General features: G+C 34.5%; 1 protein-coding gene across 1 annotated transcript in view; it reads left to right on the forward strand.

Annotated features, from left to right (window-relative positions):
* LOC149802054 (chondroitin sulfate proteoglycan 4-like) overlaps positions 1-17410 on the forward strand; it is a 58582-nt gene extending 41172 nt beyond the window's left edge. The window contains exon 3 of the mRNA XM_089956458.1: positions 1700-17410. Coding sequence (XP_089812584.1) covers positions 1700-4356 — 2657 coding nt within the window. The 3' untranslated portion in view covers positions 4357-17410. The remainder of the gene's footprint in view (positions 1-1699) is intronic.
* The last annotated feature ends 2331 nt before the right edge of the window (positions 17411-19741 follow it).

Raw genomic sequence — 19741 nt, forward strand, 5'->3', positions numbered from 1 at the left:
GAAAGCCAACTACAATCTTTAGTAACAAAAAAACCAAAAAAAAAAAGAAAAAAAAAAGCATCAATGGAAGTCAGCACCAAATTGATATAAAAGCAGTGGAATCTGATAGATTGTTGCATTTTCGAAAGTGACTGGAACACGTTTATTGTGCTGTGAAAGTTTTTTTTGCAGGAAAAAAATATGCTTATGGTTGCTACCAATGGAGGCATGAAACGCGAATTAAATTTCTAATCTTTTGAAACTATATATATCTGGCCTTAAGTTAATTGGCCACTGCAAGATGATAGACCAATTTACGTACTTGTACATGTAGCATGTAAATAACTATAGTCACGTGCTATTTGCGACAGTTGTAGTAAATTAATGACAATCGGATAACGATCAAAACGAGGACTGCCAATTTTTTTTTTAAATATGTGTATTATTTATGTTTTCTAACGGGATGTGAGTCGTACATGAATTTTATAACATGTGATCTATACTCAAATTCATCTGTTTATTATATACATGTACAGTACATAATGGATTATGGATTGTACTAAACAAATTTAAGTTGTCAACATAAAAGTGTTTTTCAGACTAGCTTATCTTCATTTAATCAAAAGGACATATTTGTGCACCCACTTTTATTACATCCCATCCCCCCTGGGGCCATATTTAAGGTATATGCATCATGTTCTTCAGCTAACGGACTTGGTTATAACAGTTCGGTCTATAACCAGGTCGGATTCTATGGACCCCATCCACCGTGTTATAGCAGGGTCACACTGTCTGTATAATGTTCTAAGCACTTCAAGTACTGGGCTAAACCGGCTCAGTTAGATGCACAAATATTTTTTTTTTTTTTTTTTTTTGTACTGGGGGTGGGGTGGGGGTGGGAGTGGAGTGTTAGGGTCGGCAATGAAATCAGGGGTGGACAGCCAACTGGAAATACACATATATTTATTTGTGGCCATGGGTAAAATTTACACATCAATTTATACCCAACCATGATCATTTAATCCTATATTGCAAAAAAATATCGTCCAAGCACACAAGAAGGGCACATAAATACATAAAAGTTCTTTTCTGATATCAGGAACTAATTATCTATAAATAGCATTGGGCATGATTGATGTGCTTGTATGCACCATGATGGATGAAAACTGACCCACTGCAATACATTACAATGCAATAATAAACTTGCATGTATTTTTACACACATTTTTGTAGGTTATTTCTTTTATTATTATCACACCCACCCACCCACCCTGCAAACAGTGAGTAAAAGTTGTCAGAACTTGACAAATTCAAACCCATTACAAATAAATTCCAAATGAAGTTGTGAAAACAATGGTATTAATGCCTTATAAGTGAGACCCAAATATGTATACAAAATATGAGGAGAAAAGAGAACCACGAACAAATTGTTTTCCAAAATATTAATTGCTTAGGGAATTGCCAAGCATGTGATTATGCTGAGTTACTCCAGGTTTGACAGAAACTTGCATTTCACCATAGGCAGACATGATACCTTAGACAATAATGATCTAGATACTGAGATAACTTATCCATAGCTCCAGTATTAAAAATTTACCCCATTGCCAATATTATAAAGCTCTTTTTGGTTATCTGACTTCTCATTTGTTGTATCCGTAAATGCTTGCTATACAGTTGATATTTTGATGCAGTAGTAATAAGATGCCATTTTTTATTTCAGGTGGAGATGGAGAATTTTCCTTCCAAGTGACAGATGGCTACAATAGTGATGTTCTGCGTACATTCCACATAAGGGCAAAGCCATTGGTGCTGCAGCTGGTAAGGAACCGAGGCCTAGAGGCATATCCTAACACTATCCAGCCAATTACATCTGATCACCTGTTTGCCTGTACTAATGATTTGAACCAAACCCGACCAATCATATATCGACTTCAGTCAAAGCCACGGTTTGGAACTGTTGTCACTATGGTGAATGACCGTCCAACAGATGTCAGTTCATTCACACAGAAGGAAATTACTGATAGGCAAATTTTCTACCAACAAACCATGCAGATCATAGGATGGATTCAGTCAGACTCATTCCTTTTTGAGGTGTCCACATTATATGCTACACCACTGGAGGAAGAACTATTCCAGATCAACATCTCGTATGGCAACTTAAATGAGGAGAATAGAAAACAGCTCCTGAAGATAGAGGGACTAACATTGGATGAGGGAAGGGAAGCTCTCATTACAAAGGACCATCTTGATACAACTGATTTTGTCTCGCGTTTGGAACATCTTGGGAAGGTTGTACAGATAGCATATCTGATTGAAGACCCCCCAAAGTATGGGATACTAAAGTTTCGTGAAAGGCCAGTCCTTAAAGGAATGCAGTTCACTCAAGATAACATCAATGCAAATGATCTCAAGTATAGCCATGATGATTCAGACACTGTGAATGATTCTTTCAAATTGATTATAAATATTCTGATTCAGGATCATAGATCTGGAGGTTCAGGTAGAGAAGAAACCAGTTTTGAAACTTGTTTCAATATCACAATTCGACCAGTAAATGATCAGCAGTTTAGACTCCTTACTGCAAATCCAAGTATACGAGTAATTCAGGGCTTTTCTGTAAAGCTTACAAATGCTGTATTGAAAACAGTTGATCAAGACACAGAGCCTGCTTATATCCGATATACCCTAATTCGAGGACCTACCCATGGTTTTCTTGCATACGTCAGCTCTGCTTCAGAACCCATCAAGGAATTTTCCCAGCAAGACATTGATGATGAAAATGTGATATATCATCATGATGGGAGTACAGAGGCAGATGCTTTCTATTTTCAAGTTACTGATGGCGTATTCATGCCATACTACAAAAACTTTAATATATATTTTGAGCCTATACAGTTAGAGATTATTAAGAACATAAATGTGTCTCTTCTGCAGTCAGAATCTTCTGTTTACATTGATATAGAACATTTAAATGTAAGCACAAATGGAGACCGAGGCAAAATATTTTTTACTTTGAAAGAGATGCCAAAGTTTGGAAAACTGTTAGTTGGTGAGGTCAGAGTCTCAACATTTCAACAGACAGATATAGATGATCGTACCCTAGTTTATGTTCAGGAGGATATGAATTCCGGAAGTGATCATTTTATATGTGATATTGGCTATGCTGGTGCTGATGTAAAAATTAGAAATGTGAATGTCTTTATCAAGGTTGAACCTTGTGTTTCCAATGGGCCTTTAAGAGCACCAGCAGGGAGTCAGGTGGCAGTAACTACACTTGCTTTAGATGCAAGTACCTTGTCAGAGAAGACTGGAGATAATCCAATCTACACCATATTACAGGGTCCCTATTTGGGAAAGATCATTCGTAAATCTCATATTGGGAGGAAAATAAGGAAGAGGAGAGCGCAGGAGTACAGGATTGAACGAGGTGACGATGATATTAATGAAGTTACTCAGTTCAGTCATGAGGATATAGTGTACACCAAAGTATTCTATTTGACAAATAGTGGAATTGGTGTCTATGCTCCCACTAATGATAACTTCACATACCGCCTTACTGCTTATAATGTTCAACCTGCAGAGGGTATATTTATAATTTCTGTGATGCAGTCAGAAAACTCACTAACAACAAGTAACCCCAGACATAATATAGAACCAGATATTCCATGGGACCCTAGTAAGCCATTTACCCAGCACCCTGTGATAATCAAACCATCCCTCACCAAAAATGATGAGACAGAGGATGACTTTAACAATGCAACACCTCGTGAGGGTGAGATAGCAAACCCAAATGTAACTAGTGACTCTATGACTTTAATTGCCATTATCATACCCCTGCTGCTTGTTGCAATTTTAGCTGTTGTCATAATTTTCATTTTGTGGCGAACAAGACGGCGGAGGCACTTTTCTCCTCAGAACAAAAAGTCCCCAAATATCAGGCCCCAGATTAGTGGACCATTTCAAATACAACAACCCCATGTTCATATAGAACCTCAAGTACAACAAAGTCCTACTTCAGATGAGGAAAAATCTATTGTGGAGTACCAGAATACAAGTAACATTCCAATTACACAGAGTCAGAACAGTTGTGAAGAAGATGTGACAACTCCTATGCTTTCTGATCAGGATGTGAAGCCAAAAATTCCTCCACGATCACCGGACACTAGTCGCACAGAAGTTAGTGCTACAGTGCCAAACTGTAAAGTTACACCCCTTATAGAAAATGATGAATTTGATGATGATGAGTTAACACCTGAACCAAGTATAAAATCAAATGATAGTAGTGACATTCTTGATTGGGTCTCATCGGATCCAGATCTGCTTCAGCAGTACCAAAACATCCCTCCTGTGTTGAGGAAGAATCAGTATTGGGTATGATGATTGACACTTACTGGAAATATGTGCAGCAATTAGTCTGTGATGGTTCCGCATCAGAACACTTATCTAAACATAAATTGGTGCATGTTTATTTGTTATGTGAATAATAATAATGGATGTTCAGTGGAGACAATTTGTAGTGTACAAAAGATATTCAGTGGACCATGTGAAAATTTGCCATATTTTGATTTGATTTTATGCATGTTTTGTGGGAATGATAGTTGTTTTAAAATATAAAGATCTTATATTTGCCAGACAATGCTTTAATCACTTTGTATTACATTAGATACATGTATGTTTTTGTAAATAATTTCTCATACTTAAAGTCATGCAAATATTCAACTATAATTTTTGAAGCTACTGAAAATTTTAACCAGCAGGAAGGATCTTCCTAGCTAAGAAAGCCAGTGGGTCCTTGTGATTGGCCAATGACCCACTACATAAAGTAGTGCAAAATGAGGGAAAACAAACGGATATCTGAAATTGAAAGGGCCACCAATACAGTTTGATGGGCCAAGTATATTTTAATATTACTCCTGAAGCAGAATAAATGCTATGCATAATTTGGTCAAATAGCAGGCCCTTTAAAAAAATGAATTCATTTCAACTGCATATCTTAACAGTTTTATTGAAAATTGATTCCAGCATATTCCAATGAAGTCTCTATGGAATCAAACCCCTTATCTCTGCCAAAGCATGCCAGTGCACCTGTAGTCTACAGTATTATTTCTGAGTGTATAAATTAAGTGTTCGTACTTGAACCTTTATCTGGGATAGGTGTAGAAATTTTAAATTTGAAGCTTGAATGTCTTTTATCTTTAGTTTTTATGGGAAAGATTAAATTCCCTCAGGCTGCATGTATATGCTGTATTAATGAGCTATTATTTTACTTTTCATTTTGATATTGCTACTCTAACAGTTGAATGTACTTGCTATCAAGATATGTTCATGGTACTTTGTTTGAAGGAATTTCATTTCTAGACCTTTTTTCTTTCTTTCTCCAATCATATTATAAAATGCAGTGGGATTGCAGACACAAGCTAGGATTCAAAATTTTCTTGTTTCAGAGGACCTGATGTTAATCTTTTTTGTAAGTATCAGGGATATCTGAAAAGAAAGCCAATAAATATTGCATTTAGTTAGTGATTTGACAGAGATCTGGTAAATCTGATTGCTAAAAGCTGTTTATATGAAACCCAGATTTGCTTTTCATGCATGAAGGACCAATTGCAGTTAATCATACCTGTTGCCAATAGGTGTCTCATCTCCTTAAGTATAATATTAATCCAACAAATAGTACAAGTACTTTGTTTTGCAGATTTTGACTGGAGGTTTTATTGTGATATATACATTTATACATCTGTCTTCAAATCTACTGAGTAGCTTCTTGTGGGTTGGTGGTTCTTCCCGGGGTTTTCCCGGGTTCTTCCTCCACCATTAATACTGGCCACCATACATAGCCTATCGTGTGCTGAAAAATGGCGTTACACCCCACAACAACAATTAAATCTACTGAGTGGTATGTACATAATATATTAAGTATGAGAGAGAGAGGGAGAGTGTGTGTGTGTTTTGCAGACTGGCAGTTGCAGTAGATGGAAGTGATGGGGGAGCATTAGCAGGCAGTTCATTAAATTGAAGAGTGAAATTAGCAAGAGGGGGACATTGGCAGGCAGATTCATTAGATGAAGTGAAAGAGAGAGGACATTAGCAGGCACACTGCCAGGCAGGCAGGTAGTTTCAGTAGATGAAAGTGAAAGATAGAGATAAGTTAGCAGAAAGATTCAGTAGATGATAGTTAAATTAAGACAGGGTGAGGGTTATTTTGCATTGAGGTACAAATTATTCTGAGCAACAGAATAATAAATGATAGAGATCTAGACAGATATGATGTACATTTATAATGCATCTTAATACTGATCTTCATAAAAAGTAACTTATATTGGCAACCTGCCAAAATGGTTCATATTGCATAATTGAAGATCATTCAGAACTGTTTTGCATCTTGAAGACTATAATTGACATGATCTTGCTGTTAAAACATACTGCTGCTTAAGCCCAGGGAATTGCACACTGATTGGTGACTGAGCCCTTTCAGAATTTATGTCCGACTCCCTGTTGATATGCAGATGAAATCTACAGACACTGTTCTAGCAATTGTGATCCAAGGATCATCAAAGAGATAGAAGGGTACCTATTCCCTGGGGCCATTGGCCTGGCTCTTTACTACTTGTGTGTGTGAGTCAAGGTTGTTCAGTAGTTATCATTCTGGTCTCGCAACCAAAAGGGTTTGGGATTGAATCCTACCATTGGACCAGCTTGGGTTAGCTACTGTGGTGTGTCCTTGGGCAAGGGACTTTACTCTGATTGCCCCTGCACTAAATAATCTACTTGTGTTGCATTGCCATAAACCATCAAATCAAACCAAGTTTTTACTTGTACAGGAGGTTTCTGAAGTAGAAATTGGGTGTTGTCATAGATGGGATATTCTTTATAATTCTCATTCTTATTCCAGAATAAAAATATATAGTTTATTTAAATTGCATCAGTAGAAAGTTAGAGCTCTGTACATCTTGGCCCCTTTTGTTTCTTAGCAATTTGAAAATAAATCTGCACTATGATATCAGATTGTATTGAAATTATCCCCCAATTTGAGTTGATGCTCCTTTTTAGAAAGTTAACAAAAATGGATTAAGTGAAAAACATTAAAGTGCAAGTGACATCAATACATTTATAATGCCTGTAGAATATACAAGTGCATGTTACAATCCTCTCTTACAGACACAAAAGGAGAAAAGTGGTTTGCAAAACATATCATTGGTTGATGAGCAAACTTTCATTGAGTTCATAGGTTTCGCTTTTATTTTCCTTTTTTTCCATAACTTACTTACAAAGTCAAAATAAATTATATCATTGTATTACATCTCTGTTATATATGTAAAGATAATTGTGAAATCTTTGTTAATAAATGAAAGAAGACAGTGTAGAACAGTATACAAATTGGGTATTGTAATGTGGTATACCAGGTACCTAAAATCCTCATTGGTATGTGAGACATATATAGTTATATCCCTTTGTAATTTAATTTACAATCAAGTCTCAGCTTTTGCTACCGCTACATCCGTACCTTATACTTTGTGTTAAATACAGGTACATGTAGATGCATTTTTCAGACTTTTATTTTTCTATAATCAATTAATGTGGATATACAATAGTTTACCTTTGTGTAATGCCTGATCAGCTGTGACCAGTGTCAACCCTGATCTACCATCACCATGCACTTGCTCATGAGGGTCATTGCTATTCATATGAAATCTTCATCTTCATTATAGCTGGACTGTAACAATGTTATTACCTCCAGATGTGCTGGTGCACATGACTGTAACATTGTCAATACCCCTTGATAAGTAGCTGCACATAGCTGTAATTGTCAGTACCTGCAAATGTGCCGGTGCAAATGACTAAGTATTAATACCCCTGATATGTACACATTACTGAAATAAAGTTCATACCACCTTATGTACAGCTGCATGTACTGTTAACATTGTTAAAACTCTGTGATGTACAGCTGCATGTACTGTTAACATTGTTAAAACTCTGTGATGTTCAGCTGCATGTACTATTGACTTTGTTGATATTCCTTGATGTGCAGCTACATGTACTCATAACATTGTTCCTACTGATTGGTGTGCAGCTGCATGGAATTTTAACATTGTTAATACTCCTTGGTGTGCAGCTGTATCTATTCTTAACATTGCTAATACCCCCTGATGCACAACTGCATGTTCTGTTAACATTGTGAATATTCTTTGATGTGCAGCTGCATGTACTGTTAACATTGTCAGTACTCCTTGATGTGCAGCTGCATGTACTGTTAATATTGTCAGTACTCCTTGATGTGCAGCTGCATGTATTGTTAATATTGTCAGTACTTCTTGATGTGCAGCTACATGTACTGTTAACATTGTCAGTACTCCTTGATGCGCAGCTGCACATTATACAGCAATAGACCGAGTTGTTTATTATACACAAGCAAATGCATAACTTTTTATAAGTTGGCCTCAAGCCAACTCAGTTGTAATCAATGCCTGGAGACCATTTGAATGTAATTATCATTTCTCACTATGATGCTGTTCAGAAGCAAAAAGTGTACCATGATACATGAATAGGCAATATCATCTTATACTGGGATACATGGAAATATATCATTCAAGCAGTATATATATTCAGCTCACCTAATGATTTACCAGGGCTCTGCATGCATCACTGCAGTGATAATAAGTTGCATGTGCTTGCATATTATGTGATGCACAGGTAGAGGTAATCATTTCTATTCTCACACACAATTTAAACATTTCATTTCATTTTAACAGGCTGTTTTTATTTCTTCTAAAATGTATATCAAGCAATTCAGTTGCTTAACTTGGTTCCATAGGAATATGAATCAGTAAAATAGTATTCTGCTCAGTGTGCATGTGTATGAAAAGTAGTAAAATATTTTACCGATTTTTTTTAAAAACAGCATGTTATTCACTTGTATCAAGTTTTAAAGTATATTAAAGTGCTGAAATTATATTGATGGTTTGCTTAATCTGGCACTGAGATTATAACATCCCAATTTATTCTCAAACAGTAGACAAGTCTGACTCTTTAATTTTTTTAAATACAAAATATGCAGGGGGTAGAGTGATATCTATCTGTGAATCTGTCATTCTATCCATCCATTGATAGGGTGTTTCCATTACATAACTTCATATATGTCTTACCCATCAGAGAAGAATCAGAAGATTTTCAAATTTTGTGCCACTAAGTCCAAGGTCAAGGTCACTAGAGCTGAAAATGTAATTTCCCTTTGTGCATTCAAGTTTTATTGGCATAATTTTCATTGGACTTAACAGGCAGACTACACTTGAGCAGGGGCAACTCCTTTTGATTCAGAAGCTTAAGGTGAAAAATCAAGGTCACTGGAAGCAACATTGAAGTTTTTCTTCTTGGTTTCTGTTCTACATTATAAGTTTCTGAGATTCGATTTTCATAGAACCTCATAGGTAGTCCACACATGAACAGAGACATTTACTATTCATTCAGAAGCCCAAAGGTCAAGGTCATAGGAACAGAAAATCTTATTTGGGTTTCACGTGATCTGTCATCTTAAATCAGATTTCCCTGCATCCATTTTGTATTAGCTTCATAGTTATTTTACATTTAAGCAAGTGATGATCACTATTGAGTCTCTGATTTATAGACAAAAGGTTAAAGTCATTGTACATGAAGTTTCAAAATGATGGTTCATAATGTCTGTAAGAGAAAACTGATTGAGACAGATTAACATAGGATTCTTAAGTTTTATTCACAGGGAAGGTCAATGTCATTGTTAAATGTATGTTGAAAACACACACACCCAACCAAAAATAACCCCTAAATTACTGTGAGTACCATCCTCACCTCTCTATACATGTAATAGGAATATAGAACATTGGAGTGTTTTGTACATTGATGTGCCTCAAAAGACTTACATTTTGTACAGAAGTGTTGATTTGTTTTTGTTATAAAAATATTCACTGGTTGTACGTTGTGCTTCATATTAACACTGTACACTTAATCATATTATTGTTATTTGATTTGTATTAGTTACCCATATTCTACTGATCATTGTAAAAATGTTATCTTCACCCAGAATTTCATTTTCCTTGATCCTATGTATAAGTTTTGCAATGTATCCATAGATTGACCTCTCATTGTTACCATTTTGTCTTTTTATCAGCCATTTCAGATATTCATATTTTGTTTGTAGTATATATGTCTGTATGTTTAATTTCATTCTGTTGACTTTATGCTTGTCATCATGTGCCATTTTATCCCAAGTTGTCATATTTTCTTTTAACTAGTGCTTATTTTAATGTAGTGTACTAGTCATATATAGTGAAAAATATATTTTGCCTACACCTTTCTATGGTCAGAGAAATAGATCTTTTGCTTTTACCATATAAATATGTTTATTCTGGAAATAGACCAGTAGATTTTACCATGTGGCTCACTTTATAAGAGAAATGGACATGTAGCTTTTACCACACAGGTCTATTTATAATAAAATAGACATGTAGCTTTTATCATATATATATATCAAATATAATCCAAATAGACATGTAACTTTTACCATGTATACCCATTTATAGTTGAATTAAACATTTAGCTTTGTATATACCAATTTATGAATAACCAAATGCATGTGATGAAGACCCAGGTGTGCCAGGGTCTACTCTGTAATATAATACTGTCCTTGGGAGCCATAAAAGCTGCATGCAGTGTAAGTGTGGGAGCCTAGCATGGGGGTGGTGGGTGGGATGTTCCAACAAGGTCGTTTCTTGAAAACATGAAATTTTAGTTTTAAGGATATCACAGTACATTATAATTGGTTCTCATGAACCAATAACTTAAATAGCAATGATAACGCAAACTTTGACCAATCAGATGGAAACCAGTGACCATACTTGAATTGAAAGAGGACAGTGGTATAATGTATGTGTGTGTGTGTATGTATGTGTATGTATGTATATATATATATATATATATATATATATATATATATATATATAGTACAGAAATGACTACAAAATTTGGTAGGCTTGTAAATATATTTTAATTTTTCTTAAATAACATAAACCTTTATTGAAGCAAACTTTTTTCAACAGAAAAAAAGTACAAGAAAACAAAACTTAAATATGAACATCAGGGTTATGTATTGAAGGGGAATTAACTCCTAACCACTCTTGTATTATAGGGATTGTAATTATTTATAACCTGATTGTTACAAGACAGAAGCTTTCCTTTTTGTTGTACTCATACTCAAAATCTTCTTCAAGCCAATAAAGTTAGAACAATACATAAAATGTGTGGTATTATATATGAATAACAAGCTGCAAGCCTACCAATTAGTATTCGTATAACAATACATAAAATGTGTGGTATTACATATGCTGAACATCAGACAGGTAAAATATATTTTGTTCATAGATGCCCCATCACCAGGGTACTGAGCAGGTTTTTTCAGTAAAATCTGGTACATATAATAATGTTAACTTTGTATTTCTACTTCTGTGATGAACATGTAGAAACATTTTCTTCGTTTTGAAAAAATCAACTTTTTTGTTGATATTTAAATTTAGGAATTGGTATATTGTTGTGCTGTCTTTCTTTAATTTGTGGTTTGTGACAAATATGGAATCCACAAAATTTAATGTGCCACAAAAGACAGGTAAATTCACAGCATGAGTAACATGTGTGAAACACATGGTAACATTATGTACGTGATCAGAAATGCAATTGCAGCAGCTTTTTGAGTGCATATCTTTAGAATCCTGTTATACTGTTTGAACCATTCAATTTTTTTCCTATTGTACATTTTTGTATATAAAATGTCAACACATATTTACCTTTAGAAATTATTCATGCAAAACTTTTGCAAGATATATGGCCAGTCAGCGGTTTCTACAGTTTTGTCATGGTCCCTATAAACCTTTAAATCATTGGCCTTTAGGTAACTATGACATTCTGTACCTTTATACATTACAAAACACTATGTTTCTTATCTCTTTCTTTTTGACAGAATTTTGTAGCCCATTTATTTTTGCATTAATCTTTGTGAGATATCTCCAGCAAGAGGAACTTGAAATTAGTCAGAAAAATAAATGAAGGAAAAAATGAAAAGAAGATACAGTTAATGTGTCAGTTGTGTGAAATAAACAAGATAAGTTTCAGAATAAAATTGAGAACAACAGACTGAATAGAGTAAATGCTTGATTAGAACAGCAGTCAGTTTTCAATATTGATTTATTTCATACAGACAACTGTGTGGAGATCGCTGATTTACAATGTTATTGAAAATTTGTTGGTATTTTTATTACTAATGATCCCAAAATTGACATACCAGCTGTATTTTTCTTTAAAATTCTATGATTCTTTTGCCCAGTACATAAAATTGCATTTCCCTTCATAGTGTCTAAGCTAGCACATCATAAGTGTTACAAAAAAGATATAATTTAAACTGATACCAAAAATATAAAATTAAAACATTTTATACAATCAGTACATTTTAGATATAATTTTATTTAATAAAATAATAAATTGTTGGATTTGTACATTTTCATGTATGCTTCTGCACTGTGAGCTTTTTCATTCCATAGTATTAATTTAAATATATTTATCAGTGACAGAAAACAGGTTTATAGAGTGATTACTATTGATCCGAGGTATTATATCATGTTCAAATTTCAGACAGACTTTTACTAAATTCATATGAATTTCCTTTCAACTTGCCTTTCAGTGCATGTCAATAACTTTGGTACATTCTACCAGTAATGCACAGCTGGCACTTTTATTTCTTTTTGTATTGTCATTTAATGATTGTTGGGGATTATATTTTTTTGTTGTTGAGAAATGTACACTTGTTTTAACATTAATCCTGATAATTATTTGTTGAAATTGAGGTAAAGTGCTTTTCGATACCAAATGTTAATATTCTTGAAAAAATCGAAACTCCATTTTTTTCATGTGTAACTACACAGTTAAGTCAGTTTACACTGGAGTGACAAGTTCTTCATTTGTAAAGTAACAATGGCACATATGATTAAGTATTATCTACCTTGTATATACAAGAGGTACAGGTGAGGTCCAACTGCAAAAACAACATAGACTTGGATCTGCCATTGCATAATCCATTGGCAGATTAGGGTCAGTATTGTTTGTTCTCCTGATTACTCCAAACTGCTTAGACATAGACTGCTACTATATTATCCAACAGCAGATACAGGTCTATGCAGTTTGCACTTGGTCTCGACTTGTATGCAGGTATATATGGTAAGTAATTTAATATGCATTTGTGAATTATGCTTTTCAATATATACAGCATAATAGTCATGGAAATGTTTGGAACAGATACAGACGGACCTACCTTTATGCAAGAGAATACACCTTCCCCATAAAATGACTTGGTATAAGGTAGACCCCTTTATTGGGTGGGTGGGTGGGTATGGTCTTGGAACCCATTTTATTATTGAATAGTAATATCTATAAAATACCTCAATTAAAAAAATACCTTTTTCTTTAGCTGTTGAAGTATGAGGCTCAAAGTTAAAACTTTAATACCAAATCATTGCAATTGTTACAAGAGTTGATGTATTCTTCCTGGGTTGTGTGTTTAAGTCTTTAACTTTGGAATCTTTCTAACACACACACACACACACACACAAAATATACATTCATCTAGAAGAAACTGCCTCATAAAAATTTGTTATCAATTAAATATTCCTCATAAACTTAGAAGATTAAATGTGGGTTAAGGATCAAGAACACATTAATCAAACAGTAAATAAACATTTATTGTACTGTGAGTTACTTGCATTGTTTATGTAGGACTCTGTGTGCCACTGATGGTACTCCATAAATATGTCACTGATGGTACTTTCATAATAGCTGTTACAAACAAGCTTTCTCTGGCCATTGTGCTGGTAAATTTAACTTATATACTCATGTAAAAGTCACATCCAACTGCAAACAGCATAGGCACATTATGTGATGGCATATCTGGGTCTGTGCAGTTTTCAGTTGGATCTTATTTATATGTAGTATGTATGGTATTCATTTGTTGCTGTGTTAAGCTGTACAAGGCGAATAGATTATGTAGCTTCTGCCAAGTCATTGTGTGGTACATTCTTTGCACCCATCACTTATTTTTTTATATTTTCCATGGATAATTAGTCAGTTATTATAGCTGCAGAGAATTTGTCTCTAAAATTACAAAATTATAAAAAAATACATTTACCTCACAAAATCTTTGTTAATCTTGATTGAATTTTCTACATCTTTCAGTAAAAGTATTATAGGTGATGTATGCGTTCAGTACCAACTATTTCTTTAACTTTTATTTTTGTTTTAGAACTTGATGATTAGTCATATCTTTAAGTGGCAAATATTCACTTTATTTAGATCTTATTACATCCATATTTTTTGGAAGGTCATTATTTTCATGTCCCAATAAACACATATGGTAAAATTCTTTGTTACAGCATAGGGACCTTTTTGGATGAGGTCAACTTAAAGGTGTGATCCAGCACAAACTAGATTGAATGTTGTGTGCTGTGATGTTAAATGGATGTTGAAAATAAAACCCTGTATTGGGACATTTAGACAAAACATGCTCTTTTCTTGACCTAGTTTGTTACCTGGCCACCACTGTAAAAAGTACATAGTGTTAAAAAAAAATTTGATCTGGAAGCTTCCTGATGTCAGTTACAGTGCATAGCATTCAATAATCATGATTAAATACACTTTGTTTAAACTAAATTAGTATTAAATTTTAGAACAATGGGTAATGTTGAATTTAGAATGAGTAAATATGACTGCATATCCACATTGACTGTAAATAAGTTCCATGGTCATTCTCAGTCACAATATAGAAATTTGTTAAGTCGTGTTGAATGCAGAATCAGTGATTTGGGTTTACATCTGAGACATCAATTATTCAACTTAAATGAGTCTAAATAGAGTTGTTCATATAAATCATTCAAGAGATCAATATAAACAGTAGATGCTATAGTAATGCATGCTCTTGTCATATTGGAGTCAGTGTCAAGATGATATAGACTGTTTTCTAGGGAAAGCCTGAAACTTTTTTTTACCTATTCAGGTGTAATAGCCCTGTTGATGTACTATACATGTTTGATTTGTTTGCTGGACATATTTGGGCTTTACATTTTATTATCCAGTTGGGTATGCCAATTTCATGTTTATTTTTGTTTTAAATATTGAATACTAAATTCTGGTAACTCTTAAAGATTTAGATATTTTGAGCAGACAGTGTTAACTGGGGGTTGTTTCTTCATGAACACATAAATGCTGTGTCGGTGTTGAAAGCTGTAATTAATAAAAAAAATTGTTTCTGTGGGTTTAATGACATTTTCAGCACATGATGGACTATATGGTGGAGGAAAAACCCAGGAGTACACCAGCAAAAACCATCAACCCACAATGAAACTACTGACAAGCTTTCTCATTTTCCATGTTGGACGAGTCAAGACTTAAACCCATATGGACAGAGGTGAGATATGTGAGTGGTCGGTAAAGGTGAGCACCTTAAACCACTCAGCTACCTGGGGACCTTTAGAAAATTTTAATGAGCATAAAATATTTTGTTCATATTATGTAATGTGAATGCCAACAAATGAAAACCTTTCTACCTGTTGAAGTACTGAAGGTCTGTTTAATCAGGGATAATTTTTACTGTTTTACTTCTAAGACAAAATCTATAAACCATTACTTTACAAACTTTATTTTTTTGTACTTTGATAATTAAAATTTAATGTTGCTAGGATACCGGATTAAAAATTAGCTGAAATGCTTCTAACATATTGTGGCTTACAATATAAGGCAAACACTGACAACATAAACCCTTGTCTGCAATGACAATTTTTTTTATCAGCACAGTGATACTTATCCCTTATACTTACCATACTCTTTTTTTTTTTTTTATGCTGCTTCCTCTATAACACTGTTAAGAGGAGCCATAAAAGTGGCCCTTATACTGAGGGATTTTACATGGTTGATACTGCATCAGAAAACAAAATTATAGTATTTAATAATGTAAAATCACACTATAATTGGTCCTCATGAGACATTTAATGACATGGAATGATCTAATTGGTCCTCATGAGACTAATGACATGGAATGATATTATAATAATTGGTCCTCGTCCGATATTTAATGACATGGAATGATATGATTGGTCCTCATCTGACATTTAATGACATGGAATGATACTATAGTTGGTTCTTGTGAGTTATTTAATGACATGGAATAATACTATAATTGGTCATCATGAGACATTGAGTGGTACTATAATTGGTCTACATGAGAAATTGAATGACATGGAATAATACTATAATTTGTCATCATGAGACATTGAGTGGTACTATAATTGGTCTTCATGAGACATTGAGTGGTACTATAATTGGTCTTCATGAGACATTGAGTGGTACTATAATTGGTCTACATGAGAAATTGAATGACATGGAATGATACTATAATTGGTCTACATGAGACATTGAATGAAATGGAATGATACTATGATTGGTCCTCATGTGTCATTTAATGACATGGAATCACACCATAATTTTTCTTCATGAGGCACTGATTGATGTGATATCACACTAAAATTGGTCTTCTTGAGACAAGACCATACTCTTGTTATAAGTGACAGTGGTGGTATACTGAAGGGGTTTATAGTGAGGGACCACAGTATTCACCTACTCCAAGTAATTAAACACATCCCGGTATTCAAAAATTGCAGGTTGCTTACTTTTTAAGTTTTCTTATATTTTGCATTTGATACGCTTAATGTTGCAAATATTTAAAATGACAAAATTTGTTTCTTGTGGATTGTTAACATGTTGTATATATACCAAATATTCATTAAAAGAAATTTTCTAAAAAGTAGGTGCTGTTTTTTTCCCCATGCTGCATACCTTATTCTTCTTGAACTTTTTGAAGTTTGGAAATTTAACATTTTGAGAATAAGTGGATACAACTTATGTTTGCTTACAAAATCAAGTCCAACTGCAAAAATGTGGACAGTTATCTTCTGTCACATAATTCTACTGATTACTCCTAGCAAGCTGTATAGACTCAGATCTGCCAGAGTGTTATGCAATGGCAGATCTGGGACTGTGCAGCAGTTGGACTGGACTCGGATCTGCCAGTGTTATGCAGTGGCAGAGCTGGGACTGTGCAGCAGATGGACTGGATTTGGATCTGCCAGAGTATTATGTGATGGCAGATCTGGGACTGTGGAGCATTTGGACTGGACTTGTCAGTAAATATCAATGGTACAATTTAGGAAGTATTGATGTAACAGTCATTATGAAATTTAATTTCATTGCTCCAATACGGAAATACTATAATGGAACAATAGCTGGTATCTTGCCGACTTGGTGTTGTGATCGTTCAAATATGCTTACAAGGTGTGTAAGAATTCATTTTCAAATAAACCCTAACATTAAAGAGGATCGTGTTTTATTTTCAATGGTTTCCACATTTAATATATGTATCTGTATTAAACGGTTTGTTGCAGATTTAGCTAGAAATATGTTTATATGCCACAAATGCCCAACCTCCCTTTTTACAATAAGAGTGTTGAGTGAAGATACATCTACACACAAAGTTGGATGATCCTGCAAACAGAACACAAGAAACTTTCTTAAACACAACATACTGCTCAGTATGACCATCTTTTGAGTGACATGGACCTAGCAGCAAATGATCCTAGAGATTCTAACTTAATGAAACTTAATCAGTGTTGTTGAAGCATGAGGTATAGGTCAGTGGAATGGTGTTAAACTCTCAAAGTTACCAGCATGAAGTCCCTGCATCCAAAGTGCATGAGAAACTGGACTCAACACAACTTAACTATGGTGTGATTGAAGGCTGGCTGACTGGAAAAAGGTAACATTATATGGCCCGTTGACACGGATGACAATGCAGAAAATATAATCAGATTGTCTCTAAATGAAATGTATTTCAAATCTCTCTACTTTGGCTTAGCAGTACCAGTGTGATCCTGTTAACAAGGTTTCATTTTTAGGAAGTTCAGAGGTCAGAAATAAAAAATACAAACATTATTCAAGAACATGAAAATCTAAGTCATCAACAATTGGATAGAAACCTACAAAATTTAATTCTCCTGGGTCGGGTTTTTAACTCTACTGGTCATATACAATAAAAACTTGTGGGATGATTAGTTGTCCATTGTCTAGCACAGGTTTGTTCTTTCTGCTCTTCCTAAACTACTTTTAGTAATGCCATGAAATTATACACATGCATTCATCACAAGGTATAGCTGGTCCTAAATAAAAATGCTGCCTTGTAATCCAGCATGGCTACCACAGCAGCCATCTTAAAAAATCTTCCACTGCTACTGGTGGCGCTATACAGTTTCGCATTTTGCATAGGGTTAGAATTTTAAAGAAAAAGAATGTCCCCGGCTTTCCTCACTGGTTATACTGGCTATTTAAAAAAGACCTTGTATATCTTAGGTATAATGCAAAGAACCTTTAATTCCCTTTATTTTGGTGTATGATTGATGGGTGTACTATGGGTTATAGAGTATACAGCTTGGCCTTACTTCAAATGTGCACCTTTCAAAAAAGTGCTAGCTCTACTTGGTCATTTTCACTTCCTAACTTCAGAGGTAAATTGTATAAAAAAGAGCCGATAACTTTTTTTTACATTTTATATATTTGGTAATTCATTCATTGCACTTTCAGAAGCTGGTATTGTCTAGTGTGGCAAAATTCATTTTCCCTATTTTAATAGCTGCCATGTATAGTGTACTTTAGACTAATTCAGACTGATTTATTAACACAAGGGAGCAGTCATTTTAGTTAGCAGTGTGCTTAAATCATATAAAATTTCCAAAAGTACAATATCCAAAAGAAATATCATCCACATTACATTAATGTATCATAGAGGTATGCAAACATTCTCTCCACTGTGCATGTTTTAAATGCGAACTACTTCACCTTACATACGTCACTGTCTCAAAAGTACATATTATCTGGTGAGCGCCACCTACTGCCTCTGAATGCATGGTCATGAGGCTCTGTTGAAAGATACTTTTTTTTCATGTCTAATTGATCCTAAATGAAATGGTGGCAGTCTGACATAAAATATGGCCACCACAGCAGCCACCTAATAGTCTTGTTATTGCTTCTCCTGAACAGAGAAATCTTGTCAACACGGAGTTTTCACCAAAAGATCTCTTGCGAAGTCAAGTTGGTCCCAAAGGAAAATGTTTGTTTGACATCCACTATCACAGTGGCCATCATGAAACTTTTGATATCGTTAATCCCCACTGAATGAATGGACATATCTACATGAGGGTTTCATTGAAAGATTACTTATAATGAGGCTGTACTTATATCCAATATGGCTACCATCTTGAAAATCTTATCTCCACCTCACCATGAATGAAAGGTCATAATGGCATCAGGTTTTTACCAGAAGACTTTTAAAGGTGTCTAGTTGATTCTAAATGCAAATGCTGCTTCAATGACATCCAATGTAACTGGTTTGTAAATCTTACTGCTTCTTCACCTGAATGGAAGGTTATATCAGCATGGGGCTTTCCCTAAAAGGTTCCTTAAGATGTCTAATTGGTCCGAAATTAAAGTTGCCCAGGATGGCTTAGTGGTCTATGGCACTCACCTTTATAGATTACTAACACATCTCGGTCATGTCCACATGGGTTGGATTCTTGGCTTGACCAATGTGGAAATGTGAGAAAGCTTGCAAGTTGTCTGCGATGGGTTGGTGGTTATTTCAAGGGTGTTGCAG

The sequence above is a fragment of the Sinohyriopsis cumingii genome, chromosome 4, assembly GCF_028554795.1.
Source record: "Sinohyriopsis cumingii isolate HCF-2022 chromosome 4, ASM2855479v2, whole genome shotgun sequence".
In the NCBI taxonomy this organism is placed as follows: domain Eukaryota; kingdom Metazoa; phylum Mollusca; class Bivalvia; order Unionida; family Unionidae; genus Sinohyriopsis; species Sinohyriopsis cumingii.